The sequence below is a fragment of the Leucopleurus acutus genome (genome assembly GCF_964270905.1).
Source record: "Leucopleurus acutus genome assembly, chromosome: 11".
In the NCBI taxonomy this organism is placed as follows: Eukaryota; Metazoa; Chordata; class Mammalia; order Artiodactyla; family Delphinidae; genus Leucopleurus; species Leucopleurus acutus.
This window is the reverse complement of record NC_139152.1, coordinates 79,194,471-79,217,934: the sequence shown is the minus strand read 5'-3', so window position 1 is coordinate 79,217,934 and position 23,464 is coordinate 79,194,471. Positions and strand designations below refer to the sequence as shown.

Sequence of the window (23,464 nt, the reverse complement as noted above, 5' to 3'; positions counted from 1 at the left end):
CAGATAGAACTTCATATTTAAGAGATCACAGGACCACTTTTCAAATCCATTCCCTTCCACCCAACTCAACCTCAATAAGTATATTTGTTTCCTTAAATATCTGTGTTTAAATAAGATTTATATATACATAGTGTGTCTCGATGTGCAATATTTAGCTAGATAACAATTCATTTTCCAACTTACACCCTATAGAATGGTGGAATTTGGATCATCCCAAGTAAATGGAAGTAAACCAATCCACTTGCCTCTTCACACCTTTTATCACAAAGTATTTATTGAACAAAAATAACAGTAAAAATGATACATATATGAAAGTTGAATGAAGATTTGCAGTCATAGAAAAGATGTGTACAAAGAGACCAACGTTTAGGTTATAGATCTATAAAACTTTACCATACATAGCATTTTAACACTGATCAAGCAAACATATAAAAAGGGGGAAACAAAGTTATTTCTTACGTTTTTTGAAACCTATTTTCTGACTAAAATAATTGTTTAAAAAAACAAACAAACCAACCCAACACACAGAATGAGTCAGAGCTATAAGTGTTATACTTCAATACCTCCATTTCTCTATTTGTGTTATAGTGAGTTTTTTGATCCATCGAAAATTATTGTATTTTTCCATTTCTAATAAGTGGAGCTAGAGTGTATGTTAATAATCATAGTATTTGGAGGAAGGGAGTACAAGAATCAGATTTACATTCAACATTTACATTTAAAATAATATTTTTGGTTGAGGTTTTTGCACATTGACTTAGTTTCTCTGTGAGAATCTTGAATTTGAGGTGTGCTCTTATCTGACAAAACAGGGTTTTTTTTTTTTTTTAATGCTCTTTTTTTGTTTTTTTCTACCTAACATACAGCTTTGGACCAGTAGTTACCTATAGCTAGGCATGGGGAACTAGAACTGGACTGAGCACCAATCATTGTTCTACCTTTAATGAACTATGTAGCCTTAGGCAACTCCCACTTCTCCTGTGCAGTTGTCCTTACCTGGAAATGGTGGTTGGATGCATTCTCAAAGGCCTCTTCTAACATTTTATGTTTGGTGAATACCAGTCCCCTGGACCAGCTTTTATTTTAAATGTACAGAATTATCCTTAGCCTATAAGGGAGTGACAGTAGTGTCTATTTGGAGATTTTTGGAACCAGGCCCATTATTTTATATTCAAAGATGCATATTGGAGTGTTTGGATTTTTTTCCCCAGATAAGGGCATACATCCCCAAACACAGAGATGCTCAATTCCAATTGAAAATCTCACTTTGTAAGTGTCAAAACAAAATTTTAGATTTCCTGAAAATTCAAGAAATATTTGTTTTGGCAACCTTTATTTTTTACCCTTTCTCATAATCCCTGCCATTTAATGCCTCATTTGGATCAGTGAATTATTTAGCCACATTTCAAATTGGTTTCTGTTATAGTTAAGGATGATAATTTACTTAATCTTGAATTGGAAGCACTGGGCACTTTCCAGTTCTTTTATCTTACATTAGAACTTTACTACTTCATATACAGAGTGGCACTGTAGACTAGTGCCTGGTGATTTTCTGAAGGAACAGAAAATATGTTTCTATTATCATTGCTCTAAACTACACTGCACAGAAGAATTTACTGCTGAGTATTCCAAATTGTTACATAATCAGTTCAGTTCCACAATGATGAGGCTCCTGAAGAATTTTATATTTCTTTTATCAGTTTTCCTTCATTCTCACCATAAACAGTAATACATAAAGCAGTGTATCCTACACCTCTCAATTTCCACAAGCAAGGCTATACCTATACACATGAAGACACCTGGTGCTACAAAATTGTTTCTTTGTTATTTGTATTCATCACCAGTCTGTGAACCTCTTCCAAAGCATAGGATTTTTAAATGTTAATTATAGTTTCTGGGGTTTAGAGAAACCCTAACATAATGATACAGTAAATGCATCAGAGAGGTATGATTCCAGGTTAATTTTTTTAAACAAGAATGTACTAAACTTGGAAATATTCCAGGGGCATGTATAGAGTGAACATTATAGCTTTTCCATCTCAGATTTTTGTTTGGAAGGAGTCTAAAAGATTGTAAACAGGAAGCTAGCTTTTCAACGTTCATTTCTCAAAAAATGCACTTCAGAATATTTTCTTTTATGAAAGTTTATTGTCTAAATATGGCTTAGTTTTTTCTTATAAAAACATTACTTGGACATTATATTCACTGAATTTCAGTTCAAGAGGTTCTAAGGCAATTCTTATACAGTTGAAAGCAAAAAAGAATATGAATCTGCTTTCATATTGTCTACTTGTGAAAAATAATGAAATTCCACTAGAGAGCTGTTTGATACTAATTTTTGTCTTTCAAACAATTTCTCTTAATACTAAAAAATATATAAATCATTTACATTAAACTAAATGCAAAGGAAGGCACAGCTGGTTATAGTGGATATAAGCACAGTTCAGCATATGCAGAATTAAAGAGGAAAAAAGCTTCACATCCTTATTAGTTACATTGAAAACCATTAAGAAAAGTTCTTCACTGTCAACAGTGTTCAACACTTAAGAGCTAAGAAGATATAAAAAACAAAAACATTAAAATTCACTTAATGCAAAACAGATTTTCATATATACTTGAATATAAAAAAGTTTTTAAAATGGTAACATAAATCTAGACCATCCATGTTAATGAAAAGTGCAAACCAAATTAACAGACGGGTTTCACAACGTCCTTCTCACGACACAGGTAAACTAGCCCATGGGGACAAATTTGTTTCATCAGTTAATGAGTCTTTAATTGTGGCCAGATGTCATCAGGATTTCTGAGAGTTCGAAGAAAGCAGTACTGGAGAAGCAGCTCTGTCCAGACTGGGGATTGGCACTGGCATGTGGCCATTAAGCAGTGTAGGGAACTGTAGTGGACAAAAGATTTTTTAAAATAGTTATTGCAAATCCATCGGGAAGACCTGAGTTCTGTACATTCCTAGACAGACCACAGTGGATCAGTTCTCTCATCACCCCTGTGATTGATAGAGGTCAGTTGCCAGTTATTTTACAGAATGTGTGATTGGAAGATGACAATGAAATCAAGGTTACATACAGCAAACAGAGGCTAAGGCTTAGAAAATGTCCCTAATTATTTTATGTGCCTAGGCTACTAGAAAAAAATATGTACTTTATATGTTGCTAAAGTATGTTCTAATACTATTTCTAAAAGATTCCAATCTACTCAGAATGATAATTTGCTTTAAATATTAAGAAAAATTAATTTTGAAAACCAGGAAACTGACTCTTTGCATGTAAATCAGTAACTTCTCATACTGTATTTTGAAATTGGCTGTCAGTTTTCCAGAGTACTACAATGATGCTTCTCGGTAACTGTTAAAAATGAGGAAGGTTCTTATCTTTAAAGATATTATTTTCTAAATCTTTTAAGTATTCTTTCTAATTAAAATGATAAACAATATCAAACTGAGTGATCACCCATAAGTGCCAAAACTTAAGGACTAAAGTTAATTTGTCTTGTTGGTAACTAGGATGATAAATAGGACAAAGGTATATGATTTGATACCTTTCAGGTCTAAAATACAGCAGCTATACTCCCATTTAATTTTAACGAAATAATTAAAGACCTTTTAAAACTGTTGGAAACTAGGTTTTCATTGTCCAGGATGCTATGTGTCACAATGCTCCTCTCCTGGGCTGTCTTCTAGTTTAATTCCTATTTAGTCTAGATAAGCTAAATGTTAAACTTCACTTCATCAGTAAGTATCGAACTACAGAGCCAGGCATGTGTTAGAAGTACAGTATTTGTAGAACAAGTAAATATATTTTTGCAATTTTCAGACTATTTCAGTAATTGTTATGTGTCTAGTCCCTTACAGTTTATCAGTGGTTGTCATTTCATTTGATATCTAGAGCCTATAAAAGTTCGGTTATCCCCATTTTATGGACGAGAAAAACGGATTTCAGTTAAGTTCTGATTGGCTGAAGGTCATAGCTTAGAAGCAGTAAAGCCAAGTTTAAACTCTGACTGAAGGATACTGTGCTTTCTGTACCGAACTGCCCAACTTATTTTTGTCAGGGGTTGGGGGATGGTGCTCTTTAATTACTATTCCAGTTTCTTTAATGGTTATATGCAAGGTTTTTGTATCTTTTCTGACACTTGGAATTTTAATGTTACATAGAATTTTATCCATTTCAGCTGGGTTATCAAGTCTATTTGCATTTAGCTTATACTCTTTTTATTTAAGGCGTGCTCCTAACCACTATTCCCATTGATTAACAGTGAACATTGGAAGAGCAGATTTTGAATTTTCATTCTTTGAGTTTATTTACATCTTCTCTCAGTTTTTGTCCATCTTATTGGTATTTTCAAAAGAATCAGCTTTTGGTTTTGTTACTCATTTCTGTCCTGTGCTCTTTATTTCTATACACTCAGTTGTCATAGTTTCTTCTTGGTTAGCCTGGCTTTTCTGACATATTTCATAGTCCTCTTTATTGCCCCCCCCCCCAAAATCATCCACACACAGTCCCTTTTCTTAAATTACAGCATTCCCCAACTTTTGTCCTCAGCCTTCCTTTCTCGTATACTGGACTCAACAAACATTTCCTGATGTCAGTTAGATATCCCCACCAATGCCTCTTCCCCACTTACTCTTACGTCAAGAAGAGTGGTGGTAAGGAGCTCAACCCTAAACATGAATCAGGGCTCTGCCACTTATTAACCTGTGATCTTGGGTAAGTTGAGCAACATCTCTGGGCCTTAGTTATCTTTTCTTTTTCTCGTGAAATTGGTTACATTTTCAAATAGAACTACTGGGACTATTAAATAAAAAGCCATGAAAAAGTGTGCTTAGAACAATGTCTGGTATACAGCAGCCCTCAAAAAAATGGTAACTATTGTTATCAATAGCATTCCCAGTCTTCTGATCACTGAGTAATCGTTGCCTCTTCCTAATTTTCACTACCTACTTCTTACACTCATCTAAGTCATCCTCTCAATTTTACCTCTGGAATGTCTTCTAAATATACTACTGTTTTCAACTGTTCTTATCTAAAAGATGATTCTTCCCTCAGAATTTGGAATAGTATAAATTTCCTCATGTTTTCCTGCCCCTTACGCTTTCTCTTCTGTCCTTTCTCCACACTGTGATATCAGCGCTATCTTTCTAAAATAGAGACGTTATGCTATTTCCAGCTTAAAAAGCCTTCCATGGTTATCACTTAACAACTCCTTGGTATACTATTCAAATCCCACAGCTGCTTTTCCAACCAGTCTCCTATCACCCAGTTCCTTCCAGAACAGACTATGTACTTTCATATCCAAATGATACAGATCTATTCATTTAGAATATACTTTGCCAAAATCCTGTCCCTTCTTCCTAGCTCAGGTGACACGTCTGCCTTGGAGCTTCTGTCCAGTCCCCAGCTGGAAAGAGCTACTCCTATTGGGTTCCTGTAGCACTTTGTTTACACATCTATTATTCACATATTGTATATCCCCACAGTCCCTGCCTCAGAGCATTGCAAATATTTGCTGGGTTAGATTTGTTGAATTAAAAATTACAGAAAACATTCTCAATTGAAAATTACCTTGTTTCAAGATATAGCTGTACCGACTAGGTGTATTCCAAATCTGATCAAAATCTGTTTCAGAAGTGGAACAGACATCCTAAGACAAGCTTAAAATGCTAAACAGTCCAGTTGTAACCCATCTCTATTTTATAAATCAAGGTTGTATATTTAGATTTAGCACAATGTCTTTGGCATCTCTCTCTTCACTAAAACGTGTCTAGATTCCAAAGCATAGCTCTTCTAGAAAGGGTAATATATCTTCACTCTCCTTCCCTTAAAATTTTCAGTATCTGCTCTCAATTACTGTAGTAATATCAGGGGACCTTCTGTGCCAAAACCCCTCAGCTCTGTCAACTGTTACCCTAAGGATTCTGATCTTTTCTAATCATCATAGCAGGAAATCTGCCAGCATCATTTAAAACTTACTATAGGCCAAGTCTAATTTGTTTCCTCCTCTAACACATTCACATAGCATATGTGGTAGAGGCTTGCTGTTTTTAAAGAAACCTATTTTCATTAGTTTAAAAAGGGGCACTGTTGATAGTAATCTGAATTCTGAAACCCATCATTTGAAATGTCTAATTATTAAAAATCAAATTCTTCTTCTTCTTCTTACCATGTTGTTTACCATTTTCAAAACTGCTAATTTCAGCTTTCACCAGCTCAATGCTCTTATCATAGGAAGAGTAATAATACTTTAAAAGGTACAAAATTGTTTTTCCTTAGTCTCATGGATCCCAATCTCAAAAAGAGGGCCCAAGGCCATGCGACCTGTCAGCCATCCAAACCTGGTTGCACTTTCCTTTTCAGGAATTGTTTTGCATGGTTCCAGGAGAAGAGGACAGGTCCAGTTTGTGAAATCAGAATTCTGAGCAGGTAGCCTTTAAATGCAGCATTTCTTCTGCAGAATTCTAAATGTCAATTAGGAACCGCTGGTCCTCAGTGGTTCTCAAAGTGTGGTTCCTGGAGCAGCAGCATCACTAGGAACTTGAAAGAATGTTTTTATCAGGCCCCATCCTAGGCCTTCTGAATCAGAAATGGGGGGGTGGGGCTCAGCAAACTGCATTTTAACCCACCCTCCAGCTGATTCTGTTGCACGTTAACTTTGAGAACCACTGGTCTACAGTAGTGACTGAAGAGGAGGGATATGCCCATCTCTCAATTCCCAGAGCTCCTGATACCCTACTAATGTGTAGAATCACTATGGACACGAACCACTGTTCCTGTTGGGAATGACGGGCTGGAAAAGGTTTAGTGTCTAAGGCAAGAGATCTCAAAGAACTCCCAACCAGTAGTTCTCCATGGCTTCCTTCGGAGGTCACCAAGCCCTGCACCAGTCAGGTGGCAGAATTCCCAGTAAGGAGGGAAGTAAGAGTCTGTTCATTATTCACAAGTATCTAGGGAAGCCTAGAGAGGCCCTGTGTTAGGTTCTAGGATTAGAGTAGTATTACAGTCCCTACCGCCATGGAGCTGGCTGTCCATATGCACCATACAACTAACTCCTTTCTGCTCTACTCGGGAACTCTCTGCTGCTCCCATCTGGAGACTTCCAGGAAATAAGGTCTGTTAGTTCCCCCTCCAAAAGATTACTAATCTAAAACTTGCCTAATACTGCACTTGCTCACTGGTTTTTGCTCACTATTTCTAGTTTTTGTTTCCTTGCCTGAGTTAAAATGGCTAAGAATCACCACATTGGCTGTGCATGACCATATCCTCAATTTCTTGTGATGAGACGAAGGGCCAGGAAGAGAAACCTGATTACTCCAGGGATATAGTCACATCATGACACCCTACCTCAACCCTATTAGGAAACCAGAGAAGCAAGATAGTAATCAAAACCTCTTTAGCTCCACCTTTCTCCCAATGAGACCCTAAAGACCAGCATGTACAGCCCATGGCACAGAAGTAGATATTAAACTTGACAAGCAAAATGAACAACTCAGAAAAGCACTGGAGGCCTGATCTTTTTAACACTTAACTTTCTTAGACATCTCTTGATGAATTCTGAGGCATCCATTCCTTAGTCAGCCAGTGATACTTACTGTGTGCCAAGAAATGTGCTAGATGCCAGGCACACACCACAGCAAACAAGATGGCCTCTTGAGGGCCCACAGTTTAGTGGGGAGATTGCGAGATGAATACAAAGTGGCAAGCGCTAGATGCAACGAGAGCAAAAGAACCACAACTAACTTGGGGTAAGCCATGTTGGGGGGCGGGGGCAGACGTGGGATGCAGGGTGAATGAGAAAGACCAGGCTAGAATCAGGTCAAGAGGGGGTTTGTACTTTATCCAGTTTCGCTTCATCCTGTCCCTAGGATCCCTCCTATACTACATTCACATATTCAAACAGTGACATCTTGGTCACTGAGTAATCTTTGGGTCTCCAAGAGGAAATACTGATTTCCACACAATAGCAAGTGATGCTACTGCAGGATTCTAGTGTGGGAATGACTAATGAATGTGCTTACCTAGTACAGGGAGTTTTACAAGATAAAACAGCGGAGGCTTAATTCATTTTTAACCAAATGACCTGGAAGCTTTTTTTTTTTTTTTTTTTTTTGGAACAAGAACTTGATTCTGATTCATAGAATTATGCAGGTAACTTTTCTATTACAGTTTGGAGAAGCTGTTCACTATTTTTCAATTTATTTTGTGATGTCACTATGTTGACTAATAGATTAGTATTTATTTGTATATTTTTATTTGTATGTATTAGTATTAGTCTTTTATGAGATTTTATAAAATACAATTAAAAATTTTTTTTCCTTAATAAGTTTCCAGTTTTCATAGTCAGTGAAAATATCCAAAACACTTCAAGAACTAACTGTTCTATTTATGGGTATCTGACGTGAGAACTCCACCTCAGTGAAAATACGTGCCTCTGAAGACAGCCTTTTGCAGCCACGTGAACATGAATTCCTTTTGGAAACTTAAACAGTGAGCTCTGCCCTACATTTAGTGAAAATATTACCTTGCAGGATTTACTGGGGAAACACATCCCTTAGAAATTCCACATTTAAAAGTTCGTTTCCAAATGCTCACCTGGAACAGCGTGTTTGGCCCTTGCAGCCGGGCAGGACTCAGTGGAGCAACTGGACTAAGGCTGCTCCAGAAATGTATGCTGGACAGCAGTGGGCTCGGGGTCAGAAGCAATCCATTTGGTGTCTGGGAAAGAAGCACACACACAGTTTTTGATACAGGTACCACCTGACTCCAGCTGTGGTCAGTAGTGTGGCCAGGGGCATTAGCCACAAACCAAGAAACAAGCTTCACCATTTTAGGAAAATCTGACAACTTTGTTATTTCTGCAGGGCTGTGCAGCTTAATTTATTTCAATGCTAACTGTATGAGCAATTTTATAAAGGAAGAAAGTATGGAAACGTTACCTTCCTTAAGCATTCTAGTAGAAAACTCAAGTCCCTAGCAACTTTTGTCCAGGTGCTCTTCAATCTGCTCCTCCTCACGCATTAAACAAGATTTATGGTACAAGTAAATGGGATCCCATGAAAGGGCTTTATTTTTTCTTATCTATATTTTCTTATTTTTCTACAGTGGACATCCATTCCTTTGGCTACACACACACACACACACACACACACACACACACACACACACACACACACACACACACACACACACACACACACACACACACACACACACACACACACACACACACACACACACACACACACATTTTTTAAAGGGCCTCCCAAGCTTCACTTTCCCTATCAACAGCCCTTTAATACTTCAGGATCTGCTGCTAAAATACCCTGTAGCAGCTTCATCAAAAGCTCTGAACTGGGTTTTCCAGATTTCACTCCGGATACGGGGTTCATGAGAATTCATCTCCCTGGCAATGGTTTGGAGGGGGGAAAAAACAAATCCTTTCTTGTCAGATTGGGTATAAAGCCAGAACTCTGGGCTTCCTGGGAGAGTGCCAAGGATTGCATTTGCTTGCATACACGCAGCAGGAGTCCTGGCCTGCAAGCCAGCCAGAGTGCAGAAGAAACAACACTTACCGCCCCAGCTGGCAAGTCTGCATAGCTTTTATTCTCAGCGGAGCCAAGCGCCCTGGCCAGGGTGGTTTTGTACCTTTGCTGACTAGGAGGGGCCCCTCGGTGGTTCTGTGATGTGGGTAAGGTGCTCTGTGTAGGAAGAACGACAGCAAGGGCGCCAGCATTTCAGGTTGCATCATGCTAGATGCTGACGTGTTCTTTTTTCCTAGAAGTGGCCTTAGCAGCTTCGTTCATTATCCAGAACATTTAGCTTAAACCTAAGTTGAAAGGTCTGCTCTGTTCAGTGGAAAGGAGACAAACATCCAAAGGTTCTCAAACAAGCTGCTGAAAAGACTCAAATTATTTGAGTCTTTGGTTCTACAGCATTTCCTACATATTGAATGACCTATGAGGTTACTAGGATAAATACTTGTTTTGGATAAGTTTCCCATTTGTCCTAATTCAAGGCAATTTCACAAACCTGCCAGGCCATCCGGCCTAACGGTTCAGGCTTAGTGTCTCCGCATGGGCTCTGCCAGGGTTCCAATCTCAGAACCACTACTTACTAGCTAGGTAACCTTTCTATGCCTCAGTTTCCTAATCTGCAAGACAGGGAGAAAAATGCCTACTTTTTTGACATTACAGGATTGTTAGGAAGAATAAATGATCTATGTAAAGCTCTTAATATGTGCCTGGAGCAAATGCTCAGTAAGTGTTCAGGACTGTTATCATTAGTAATTAATTAAAAGTGTACCTGATGAACTGTATTTCACCTATTCATGGGAGAAATCCTCAATTGTATATGGAAAAGTACTTAATGTTCTGAAATAGACAAACCAACCTAGTCAGCTGGTGCTTTAAGGTTCCTCTCAGTCATGTTAGGGTCAAGTCCACAGCTCAGGTGATCTGAGAACTAGTACTTCCATGTTACTCTGAATCCAGGTCCCAACCACAGTATGCCACATTGACATTTACTAACCAATGTGTCCAGGGCCTCCTAGTTTACCTGCCAATGAAAGTCTCACAGCTCTAAAGAGACAGTGAATCTGCTAAACTACAATACATAGCTAGCTCCCTTTCTCTCATCCATGGCCGTAAATACATAGCCATTTCTTTGTAATCCTCTGAGCAACATACGAGGTGTAGAATATATTTTCATAGTCTAACATTCATACCCATGTCTGAATTTGAGATGTTTTGCATATTTGTTTCTAAGGGATACAGGATATACTCAGAATACAGTAGCCTTCTGTTTCTCATGTTAAATACATTCGAAATGTCTTCTATAATACATGCAAATAAATACTGTAAAACGACTTCATTCACTCCTCTCCCTCCCATCCCTGTTCTGCCTGAAGATCCTGTGGCCGTAGAGAAAAAAACTGGTTGGTTGCTCTTTTAGGGAAGATTCCTATAAAGCCTGGCCTGGGTTATCTCTGGTATCATGGGAGCTTTCACAGCCTCTCTCCACAAGCACCTTGAGTCATGGAGGGTAAGCTGAGCCCGAGGTAGAGGCTAAAGAAAGAAGCCACCAGCAAAACGCACGCTTCCTCTTCCTTCACTGAAGAATGTCTTAGCAAATGAGCACTTCTGAATGGCAGACAGGGACTTACTGATCCTGGCACCTGCCAGGGAAGGGGATGCCCTAGGGCCTAAAGGCAATGGGTTTTCATTTTCAAGGGGAAAGACCCTCCTCTCAGGACCTCGTTTCATCCTGCCCACTCAGTTCTTCTTACACTTAATACTGAGTCTTCTAGAAAGCCCTCATATTTGAGCTAAACCTGGTGAGCGAACATTGTCCAGACACACCCCTCCTGAGTGCCCTCCTCCTGGATCATGCCCTCTGACCATCAAAATGCCCCCCACCTCCTCAAAGGAGATTCCTGATTTCCCCTCAACCAGACGGCACAAACTCACCATCTTCTTTCCAAATCCAGTGTTTATGACACATCCATTTCTATCAACAGGAGCACCATTTACCCACTCAACAAACACTGACCGAGTACACAGTATGTATCAGGCGCCAGAGAAACAATGGTAAAACAAGACACCATCCCTGTACTCACAGCCCTGTCTACAACCCCGTGTCCAGTGTTTATGACACATCCATTTCTATCAACAGGAGCACCATTTATCTACCCACTCAACAAACACTGACCGAGTACATAGTATGTATCAGGCGCCAGAGAAACAATGGTAGAACAAGACACTATCCCTGTACTCACAGCCCTGTCTACGACCCCGCGTCCAGTCACTGAGGCGCAAAATGCCTTCCCCTCACCCCCTGCCACACCCTCTGGGCATGGCCTGTGGACACTTCCTGGAACTGACTCTCCTGTTTACCCCCTCATTTCCAGTCTTGCTGCATCCGAGCCCCTATCAACTTAGGTGGCAGCTGCCTCTGATCTCTCCCTTACAGTCTGTTCTGAGCACTGCCACCGAATCAGTCCCCTTAAGACACTGTGTTTAGTTTCAGGGAAAAAAAGAGTACAACCTCCCTGGCCACAATTCTAGGTTCCCCCATAGCCTAGTTTCATGTGAAAGCCCCCCCCCCCCCGCCCCCCGCGCATGCCCCCACCCCCAGCTGTGGTTGAAGTGTCCTGAGCACCACACAATTCCAACCTACTCGTTCTTCAGCACTCATTCCCGAACTGTCCTGACCACTCAGCCCATGGTCCCCTGGGCTAGAGCCGTTCCACAAGTGATCGCATCTGCTTCTGCAGTTAGTGACCATCCCTTGACCATCCCCAGACTCTCTCCTTAGCCCCAACTGCAGCTGGGTGTTTCCTCCTGAATGTCCTTCAGGCTCCTCAAACTCAACACAGCCCAAACCGGACCTGTAACCTTTCCCCATGAGCTTCTTTCCTTCCGTGAAACTCATACTCAACTTCTGGCTCTCCCCTAGCACCTCCACACCCATCACCAAGTCCTGTTGGTGGCAGTCCCTGTGTCCCCCAGAACCGTCGCTTTTCGCCTCATGCCACTGTCACAGCCTTAGGTCCTCATTGTCTTTCACCTGGAATTTTACAGTCATATCCTAACTGCTTCCAGCCTCTCCCCTCCCTAATCCACGTCATCAGGATGGTTTCTAAAACACAATTCTCAACTATGTCACTCAGGCTGCATCTTCCACCACTTCCTATACCTTTGGAATGTATCCTCCCCTCTTACTGAACTACTGTTCTGCCCTAATGCACAAGGCTGTTGCACATCTTTATGCTTTGGCTCAAGGTGTTCCTCTGCCTACAGTGCCCCGTTCACCCCATGTGCCAGATAAATTGCTGCTGATCCTTTAACCCCCTGCCCAAGTGTGATCACCCCTTCCACGAACACCTTTTCAACACCCTTCCCCATCCCCAAGAAGTTAATACCTTCTTCCTTAGTATTCCTTTTATACCTAAGAATTCCATCTGTACTGTGTCTGGGATACTATATTAACCAACTTAAGTTACGAGTTCCCTCCCAACTAATAGGGACTATCTAATTCACGTTTGCACCCCCGGCTCCAAGCAAAGCCTGTGACACATGATAGGTGCTCAGTCTGGGTTTGTTGAATTGAACTACATGTTCTTTCCCCCTTCTGTTCCTAAGGTACTTCTCTGCACTGTGTATCTGGCTCTTGCCGTGTGCCATCTTGTGCGTGTGTATGCCTTGTCATGGCTAGGTCCTAAGGTCATAAAAACAGGCACTTGTACTTTTGGTGTCCTTCCTGTGATTTGCAAATAATGCTAAATAATTACTTGTTGATAGATTCTAACAGGAATTTTTGTTTCCCTTGACTTACACTTTCAGCAGCTATTAATTTCCCATCAAAACAAGTCTAAATTCCTCAGTGAGTTCCCAGGGCCCTCTATAATTTCACACCACCCCACGTTATATATTGCCCTTATTCTTTACCTACTGGACAACAAGCTTGTAAGCTCATGAGAACAGGAACTGTGTCTGTCTTGCTCACCTCTGTATCTCCAGGTGCCTAGCCGATGGTTGGGCAGGTTGTAGCAACAAACATCTCTAATCTTAATCTCCCATGGATGCCAACAGAATCCATGACAGTGCCATTTTGTGGTTAAAAAAAATCCTCAAAAGGTGACAGTGAACCTCTGGAAACTCCTAGAGTTGTCTGAATTCAAATAAAAACATGGTTTTAAGAACTTCCAAAAAGAAGTAGAGTCACACACAAGTTTGTGTAGCACTGAATGTGCTGATCTGAAGGAAAAGAGGACAAAGAGGAGAATTCCCTATTGGTCCAGGGGAGCTACGGTAAGAGTTAGGGGGAAAAATAGAATAAGGGTAGAACTGGGGAGAAGTCGGCAGATCCACAAAGGATCTACAGAAAAGACGGGCCCCAGGGTGGAAAGAGGGAGGGCGACGATCACACTTTGTTCATCTTAGGCAATCCAGAGCTGGGAGAAGAACCTTCAGCTGGAGTGTCAAGTCACCCAAAAGTCTACCAATGACATCCTCCACTGAACAGAGCCCCTAAAAGGACATCCTTCTTCCGTAGGGCCAGTATGGAGAAAGCTGCAGGCTGAGCTAGGGCAGTGTTACGGAGTGGGATGAAGGGGAAAAAAAACAAACTTACTTCCTTTTGTGATCATGGCGAAAGAGACAATAAGATGCAAACCACTCCGGAGCTGAGCCAGGAGGCAGTCTACCCACACGCTCCTCACCACACGCATCCACTTTACTCCCAATTCCCACCTTATGATCTGGGCTCAAGGTTGTCACATCCATCAGTAAATGCAGGAAGGAGGTTTTAGCATTTCAGTCCTCAGCAAGCTGTCTCTACTCAGTTAGTGTTAACCCAAAGCCGCTACTAATAAAACAGCCGGGGCATGCATGCTCAGACTCTGATGTGAGTTCATGCCCTGGTGCCCGCACGTATCTGAGTTCAACATCTTAGACATCACGTGTGAGATGAACAGAGGCCTTGGCATAAATGGAGGGACGTGCAATGAGCCAACCTCCGATTCTGAACTAACTTTACACTGGTAAGACAGGAGGAGGGAGAGACCTAACAGAAGAGGCAAATGGAAGGAAGAGGGACAGGTGACACCCAGATGCAGAAGATACAGAGATCAGAAGTTCCAGCTGGCACCATCTGGGCTTCCATGGTGCCTGGCTGGAAACCAGAAGGGTTTCACATCCTGGCTCCTCCCCCCACCCCCATCTCAATTTCTGTAGCTCATGCCATCAGAGATAACATGCTTGTTTTTCTAGCAACAGCCCAATATGACCTCGGTGGCTGAGCTCCAGCTACCTCACTCCTCGGTGCCAGCTGGCTTTTGTATTCTCATTTGTTTCTCACAGTCCACGCTGGGGCTGCCTCGTGGTGATCATAGTGTCTGTCTACATTTGTCATCGTTTCTCAAAGACTCATGAGACTAATCTCAACTGCATTTTGTATGGGTGCCAGCAGATGTGCCACAAGTATTCTTGATGGGAGTGGCGGTTTTGATGTTGGGGGAGTGGCAGGATGCCGATGCTTTATCATGCCCGTCATGCTGTAGCTTGAAATTTCAAATCTGAATTTGGGCCTACATGAGGTATGTGGTTTAATGAGGTCCCTCCTTGGGGGGCACTGTAACCACAGGACCCTAAGCAGGCTGAGATGCTTAATCCTACCCTTCTTCCTGCCATGCTTCTAGCTGAAACTAACTGGGAATTATTCTTGGAATAAATGAATCAGTAAAATATAAATCATTCTTGGAATAAATACAAGTTCTTGGGAACTTCATTTTCAGGGTATCAAATTATTACAGCACGCTTTTATCTCTTTTAAAGCTAGCCACGAAGAAAGTTGATAGGCGGTCCCCACAGGTAACCAAATGTTTCTGCGTACACACTGCACACCCCACAGAAAGTGCAGTTTATCCGACAGAAAGTGCTAAGGGAGGAGAGAAGCCAGTGAGCCGCAGAGTGAGGCACCACTGCTGCCTGTGAGAGAAACGCCCCACGCTCCCTTGGGTAGAGGAACCCCCCCAGAGTTGACCTGGGGGCCAACAGGAGTCCTTCGCTCCCGTCCCTGGGGGCGATTTCAGGGAGATGGGCTCACCCCTCAGTTTGAGGCCCAGTGGACTTCAGGAGAACTGCTGAGGGAGCTGATGCTGTTTCTGACTGTGCACTGGAGGGAGAACCAGGGGCTGGTGGATTAGTTTCTGGGGCACCTGAAACAGCTCCTGTTCTCTGAGAATCCAAATCCTACACTGACTCGAGGCCTCCCCGAAATCCTAAAAGACTCAAGGCTTGTCAAGTCGAGATAAAACCACTTGACTCTCCTGTCTGCTCTCAGAGAACCCACCTGGGGGAACACCCCACCCCTGGGTCCTGCCCTTCCTCTGCTCTCTCTGGTTTCTCCCTCCTGGCCTCACCTCTCCCTCCCTGTCAGCCACAGGCGCTCCAGGTACAGAGCTGAGCCCACTAGAAGGTGAGGGGATCTCAAGTCCTGAGACTCCGCCATCTCCCAAGGGCAGCCGTTGACTCCTTTAGCTCTGAATGGCTTCAGACACTACCTAGCCCCCAACGCCACCCCCTCACACCTGATCCAAGGCCCAGGCTGCCACTTCCCCTCTCCTGTCCTAGTCCAGACCCTGCCCTGTGCCTCTCTCTCCCCTCAGGAAGTGCCCTCCCACATCTTGGACGTCATGGCGCTCGTTCACAGGTCGAGGCCCCGCCCTCACAGCGTGGGAGGACCAGCCAGTGCATCTCCCTAAGGCACAGGTCCTCTGTTAAACATCTGGCTTTCCCGTGCTTCCCCCTCCCTGCTGGCAGGCCATTCTAGTAGACGTCGTCTCCCAGTCCTGAGCTTTGCATCCATTCCTCCACATCCACCCTCTGTCCCTAACTCGTGTCACTGTCCCCCCTCCCCTCGGCCCAGCCACACATCCTCAGTCTCGCTGCCCGGAGCCTCCCTAAATTCACTACGTCCAGGCCCATAACCACAGGGCTAGCCCGAGCCGCTTTCCTCCCACGCCCAAGCCGCTTTCCTCCGACGCAACTACAGGACTGGCACGTGTTGAGAGATGGTGATACACAGAGAAAGCAGGGACCGAAATCAGAGTTGGCCTGGGCCTGGCTCTAGGCCTCTCTACACCTCACAGCTGGAAACACAGAGGAGGCCGGGGAGGAGATCCTCAGATTGCACCCCCTGGCCCGCTTCTCTAGTTACTTCTCTGAGCGACATCGGAAGCCGCTGCGCCTGAGCCATTTACTCAGCGGTCCTTAGTCACTGGACAGTTTTGCTTGGTCAGGAAATGCCCCACGTAAGAGCACACATGCGAGCCCTTAGCCCTCCCCTCCGTGGCAGCCTGCCGTCACCACCAGCTCACGAGCTGAGCCGACACGAAATCCCTGGGCCACAATCATCTGGGAGAAGCCATAGAGAGGAAAATGCCCAAGAGCTGCTTTCAGTTGTCTGCAGACTCCACAGACGTCTCATGATCAGGGACAAGTGGGCATTTTCCCAGTGCACATGCCGAGAGCATTTTACTTAAAAAGCATGGCTTCTGGAGCGGACTAACCGGGTTCAAGTTCACCTCTGTGGCCTATTAGCTGTGTGACCTCGGATGAGTTACTTTACCTCCGTGCCTCATTTACCTCTGTTGGGAAAATGGGACAATAATAGTATCTCCTTCACGGGCCTGTGATGAAAAATAACTGAGACGGTGCATGGACGGTGTTTAGAACAGTACCTGGTACACATGAGCAGCTCAATTATGCTGCCACTAATGATGGTGACAGCAAGGACACCTACAGCGACGGGGACAGAGGCAGGGGACAGAGAGCTCCTACCCACCTCAAGCATGACCCCACCCTGGTGCCACAAAGTCACATGATACTAAAACCTGCCGGTTGTAGCCAGCTCTCTTCCCACGGCCATTATCCCCTTTAATCCTCACAACAGTCCATTGCACAGATGTGGAAACTGGCTCAGAGAGCAAGTACCCGCAGTCACGTTTCCACCCAGCAGTGCAGCCAGGGACTGAATCCAGGTCTGTGACCCCAAAGCCAATGCACTTAACCTCTGCCACTGAAACGCATCCAGTTTTCCAGAGGAAGCAGAAGTAGGTTTACCAGTACCTGCTCTGCGTTTGCCCTGCAGCTGCCAGCTGGACAAGGGTGAGCATCTGAGTACCGTATTTAGAGGAAAAGGCCGCCTTCATGTTGGAGTTAGTAGCACCGAAGACTTTTCCTGTTCCACGAGTTTGCTTTCCTCTCCGCTATGCTGTGGACCTGGGCTTTCTCAGACTAGCACTGTTTTTTACTGAAGCTTCTCTTTCTCACCGTTTGCTGTGGCCCCTGCATTTCTTATTAGAGACTACAGGACAACCCAGCTCCCCACTGACGACTGCAATGGCCGTATTGGTTAGCATCTATTTTCTTATTAACAGAAAACAAATGGCTACTTATCAAGGGCCCCCCAGAGAGGATTCTCCCATAACATTTTCATAAAGCCCAGGCGCCTTCTGAAACGTCACCGGCCTGCTCAGCTTTCCCTAGGAAATCACTGTTTGGATCTGCTTTGACGGCCAGTGTGTGTATTCCATCTTACGATCGCTTTAGGCCCCTAAAAGCTAGAAACCAATCAAGCATCCCACTGTAGCCAATACCCTAAGCCTTTCCTCTTGTGTATGCTCCCACCTGGGCATGGAAAAGTAATTTCCCCGCACAGTGACATGGTGACTTTGCCACAGGGACCCTCGGATTACCCTTTGAGGGGCAGAAGGAAGTTGCTTCGGTTGCTCTTTCCTCCCTTCCGCTAAGCCCCTGAGTCTGGGGGCGGCCAGGATGACGGAGACGGCTCTTACCTGGGCGGTGAAGAAGGCTGGGGTGAGGGATCCCGAGGGAAGGGCCGGGCTGTTGAGGGCAATGGAGCCAATATCGGTGCCGGAGAGCACCAGCGGGGGCGCGGAGATTTCCAAGCCTTTGGGTTTTTTGGCCTTTGGGGGAAGAGATGGAGACCTGGTCTTGGAGCCCGATGACAGGTTCAAGGGCTCTAGGGAATCCGAGTCATGGCAGGCGGCCTCCAGGAAGAGGCTTCTGTGTTCGGAGGGGAGGGGTGAGTTCGGGGACAGGGACGGGGACCGAGAGGAGGAGGGTGAGGCAGACGAGATGCTGGCGGCGGCGTTTGGCAACATTAACGAGGAGATCTTGGCGGAGACGGACGAGGCCAGGAAGGCCTCCGACGTGGAGGGCAGGGACACCACGGGCCTGCTGATGTGCTTGTCGGTTTTGTTGGTCACAAACCTGATGACAGTCCTGACTTCTTCCACGGGAGGGCTGTCTTCCGGAGGCTCCTCCAGTTTCTCCGTCTTGATGGCCTTGAGGGACTCGGGTGGGTTCTGCAGGGAGTTGATGGTGAAGGACGAGTACAGGCCCGAGTGGATGTACTCGTTGCGGCTGGCGCTCTTGAGGGCGGACAGGCCGTGTCTGTGGGCCTCGCGGCTCTCGGGGGGCGCCTTGCACTCGCTGTCCTGCAGCAAAAGGCTCTCCCGGCTGATCTCCACCGCGTGAGGGTCCATTTTCAGTATCTCCGGGAAAGAGACGAATTTATACACAAACTTCTGCCCGATCACCTTCTTGATGATGTTCTGTGAACACAAAAGCAGACGTGGAAAAGATGAGTGCATCAGAGAAACTGGTAAGAGGCTCATTCTTGTGGGGGACCTTGCTGGCAGAAGCACTGAAACAGTCCTGAATGGCACATGTCAGCTAAGGCGTAACGGAAAGAGGACTAAAGCTGAGGGCAGAAGAATCTGATTTGCATTCCAGTTCTGCTAATTACAAATGGTGTGATCTTCGGCAAATGGGTGGTCATTTTTAGTTTCCTCATCTGTGAAGTGAGGATTATTATACCTAAGAACATAGTAACAGCTGCCAATTATTAAGCACTTACTCTGTCGCTGGTATTGTTTATGCATTAGCTCATATAATCTGTACAGCGATCCTAAAAGAAAGGGATGATTCAACTCCCATTTTAGACCTTAGGAAAATAAGCTTAGAGCGTTTAAATAACCCACAGAGCCACATGGTAGGTAAGTGGTAGAGGCAGCATTTCCTTTACCATAATATAGTATTGTCTTACCTACCTCTGGGACTTGTGAGAATTCAATGAAATAATAATGGGAAAGCATTCTGTAAGCTGGAAAGCATTATAGAAATGTAAGTTATTATCACCAAAACACCACAGTGTTTTCTTAAATCATGCAGCCATTTTTTTCCTTTTTAATTCTCTGCCAAGAAAGCCGCTGGAGGAAAAAACAAAGCGCCTACTTGGATGTTCACGACATTCATACAGTATTTCCAGTTGCTGGTATCTACTTCTGGCTCTTCAGTTTATGGCTCCCATCCTCAAACATTAGGATGTAAATGAAAACCAATACTCATTGCAAAAGTTTCCACCCCCCATTGGGAGAACGGACTTCATTTTAAAGGCTGTACTGTTCTTGAGATTTATTAAATCCGAACATTAGCAAAGTCTATCAAATGTTTGCCGGGCCCGAGGTACTCAAGGCAGACAAAGATGGTCTCCCTCAAGCACAAAGAGGTAGCGGCACCATCCTGTGGGAAGAGGACTTCCTTACAAACTGTTCCTCTTAAAACCTGGGTATGGGGGCTTCCCTGGTGGAGCAGTGGTTGAGAGTCCGCCTGCCGATGCAGGGGACACGGGTTCACGCCCTGGTCCGGGAAGATCCCACATGCCGCGGAGCGGCTGGGCCCGTGAGCCATGGCCGCTGAGCCTGCGTGTCCGGAGCCTGTGCTCCGCAACGGGAGAGGCCACAACAGTGGGAGGCCCGCGTACCGAAAAAAATAAAATAAAAACCTGGGTATGAATGAGGGTAAAAACAAAACAAAAAAAATCATTTGGGGGAGAAGAGCTTGAAAAGTAGCTGCTGTTGAGCATCTACTCTGTCCTGGGTGTTATGCACAAGTGATCCCATTTGATCTCACATGAACCCACTTGTAGGCTGGAAGGTATCATCCTTATGACGTAAGCTCAGAGATGGGAAGTGATGTGCCCAAGGGCCACAAGATCTACTAATTCTAAAGCCTAAGGTTTTTCCCATTTCCACACAAAGTTGGAGGGAGAGAATCAAAGAGCCCCCTTAGTAGAGACGACGTTTTAAAATTAGTTCATCTCAAATTTTTAAAAATTGAGATACAATTGACATATAACATTAGTTTCAGGTGTACAGCATAATGATTGACATTTGTGTATACTGCAAAATGACCACCACAGTAAGTCTGGTTCACATCCATCAACACACACACACACATTTTTTATTTCCCTTGTTATGAGAACTTTTAAGATCTACCCTCTTAGCAACTTTCAAATATATGAGAGGAAATTGAATTAAATTTTGATGTTCATCTTGTGATCATTTTGGTGTATAAATATATTATGCTTTTGCTTCCCCTCTTGTTACATTACAACCTCTGCTAACTTGCCTTTGTCCTCCTTAAATGCATCCTCAAATCCCAGAAGTGAATTTATCCAGCAGTCAGGAGGGATGGGCATAATTACCAAGCCACTGAGATTTTCAAGGAAGAATTCTTCAGGGCAGGCATCTAAGGGAGGGACACACAAGGTCCCCAGGCAGCACCAGAAAACCCAATAATGCAAATCCTGGCGAAACGTTGCTCGGTACCAGCACACAGGAGGTTCAAACCTGAGTACGTGAGATTCAAAGCTGAACAGTTCCAGTGCATGGCATCCTGGCCTGCAATTTAACCCACCAAATCCCATTTACTCCATCTGACCTCACTTTCACACTCGACACTAGCAAAACTGAAAACCACTTAGAGAAACTTCAGAGAGACCTAGTAAACTTAAGAGTTCCACCTGGGCCTAACTGGCATCATCTCTGCACACCAGGCCTGGGTAGACAACGCGCCTGGGAGAAATCAGCTCCCAAAAGGAAAGGGTTAAATAAGGGTGTTACTGGTGCCACCTGACCCATAAAAAGAAAGCATGCTTGCCTGGTGTGTTGCTCTGCTAAAATTCTAAGGTATTTTTGTTTCCCACTCATAATATTCTTCTCCCTGGAGGAAAACTTCATTTTATTCTCAGCCAGTTTGAACACTCATCTAAACTGAGTGAATCATTAAAGCCTAAATAATTACACAGAAGAAAAGAGAAACTGTATGGGCTGAATCCTTTCTTCTGCCAGGTCTCGGAAATTTTTTTTTTTTTTTAACAGAACCAACCTTTAATTTTATTATGGGTATTCAGGACATAATGTCCGAGCAGGGATTACATTCACAAGCAAACCAAGAAGTCATTTGGGGCTGTGATAAAAATGATAAAAGTGGTTGGAAATTGAAAGGCAATCTCAAATAGAGAGCTGGGCCTCCATGTGTTAAAAAGAACATAAGGAACAACCCTCACGACTATCAACAGAAATAAACAAAATAGGGGACAGTCATACGATAGAATGCCGTCCAGCCACAGAAGGGAATGAAGGCACTGGCACAGCTACAGCACGGACACACCTTGAATGTGTTCTGCTAAGGGAAAGGAACCAGACACAAAAGGCCACATATTGTATGATGGACTCTATTTATATATACAATATCCAGAAGAGACAAATCTATAGAGACAGAAAGTGGACGAGTCGTCTCCTAGGGGATGACTAGGTGGGATGGGGGAATTGAGGGGTGACAGCTGAAAGGTAAGACATTTGGGGGGGTGGTAGTGAAAATGCTCTAAAATTGATTGTGATGATGGATGTATAACGACACTCAAAGCACATTGACTTGTATGCCTTAAATGGGTGAATTAGCTGGTATGTGAGTTATACTTCAGTAAAGCTTTTATTTAGACAGAGAACGTGAGGAATCCTTTTTCTCGGCTTTACTGAGATATAACTGACATATAACATTGTGTAAGTTTGAGGTGTACAGTGTGATCTGATACAGACCACAAAATAATAGATAGATCTGTAACGTATAGATCACAAAATAATGTAGTTAACCACGATAAGGTTAGTTACCACATCCTTCACCCACGTAATTACTATTTTGTTGTTGTTGTGAGAAGATTTAAGGTCTACTCTCTCTGCAACTTTCATGTATATATTACAGTATTATTAACTCTAGCCACCACGCTGTACATTAGAGCCCCCAAATTTACTCACGTCACTGCTAGAAATTGGTACCCTATGACCAACATCTCCCTGGTTCCCCACCTCGGCCCCTGGTAACCATCAATCTACTCTGTGAGTTTCTGTGAGTTCAGCTTTTGTGGATTCCACATGAGTGAGATCATACAGTATTTGTCTTTCTCCGACTGACTTATTTCACTTAGCATAATGCCCTCAAGGTCCATCCAGAACATAAGGAATTTTAAGAATTTTGGCAGGCTTAAAGGGAAGATGGTGGGAACTTTTGATGGCTGGATGGCAACTACCATAACATGCTAACCCCCACTCTGAACAGAAAACAGAAGACACTGCACAGGGCCCTGAACTCCGCTGACGCAGTTAAGGGTCCTTCGGCAGCTGCTGCCTTCCTGAGGAGAGCTGCTTGGACACCAAGATAGTTTTTTTAGGGAAAGGCTACACGGTGACAGGGATGGAGACAACTGAAGGAGCTGACGACCGAAGGAGAAACAAACAGCTTTTGGAAAGAACCAGGGAGGGTCTTGCTTCTCTAGAAACCAACAGGAAAGATGGATTAGATGTGGCTACCTGGACAATTTGAAACCTCTGCAAAGATGGAAGGCTGGGAAGGGCTGGGAGGAGGGGGGAGGGTGGGGTGCAGGAAGGAGGTCAGAGTGTGCAGGCCAGCTGTTTGGGAGCCCAACTCCACACCGGGAATATCTGCTCACATGAGGGGAGCCAGTGAGGAAAGCCCCCCACCAGGATGCCCAAGGCCAGAGATCTAGGTGGGTGAGTGGACCCAGAGGAG

At 43.9% G+C, this 23,464-nt stretch overlaps 1 protein-coding gene across 1 annotated transcript in view; it reads right to left on the bottom strand.

Annotated features, from left to right (window-relative positions):
• Nucleotides 1-1,959: 1,959 nt before the first annotated feature.
• The window catches only part of ELK3 (ETS transcription factor ELK3), a 67,496-nt gene continuing 45,991 nt past the window's right edge, over nt 1,960-23,464 (bottom strand). Inside the window, exons 3-5 of the mRNA XM_082851021.1 lie at nt 18,364-19,146; nt 8,601-8,723; nt 1,960-2,893 (exon numbers count right to left, since the gene is read on the bottom strand). Coding sequence (XP_082707147.1) covers nt 2,795-2,893; nt 8,601-8,723; nt 18,364-19,146 — 1,005 coding nt within the window. The 3' untranslated portion in view covers nt 1,960-2,794. The remainder of the gene's footprint in view (nt 2,894-8,600; nt 8,724-18,363; nt 19,147-23,464) is intronic.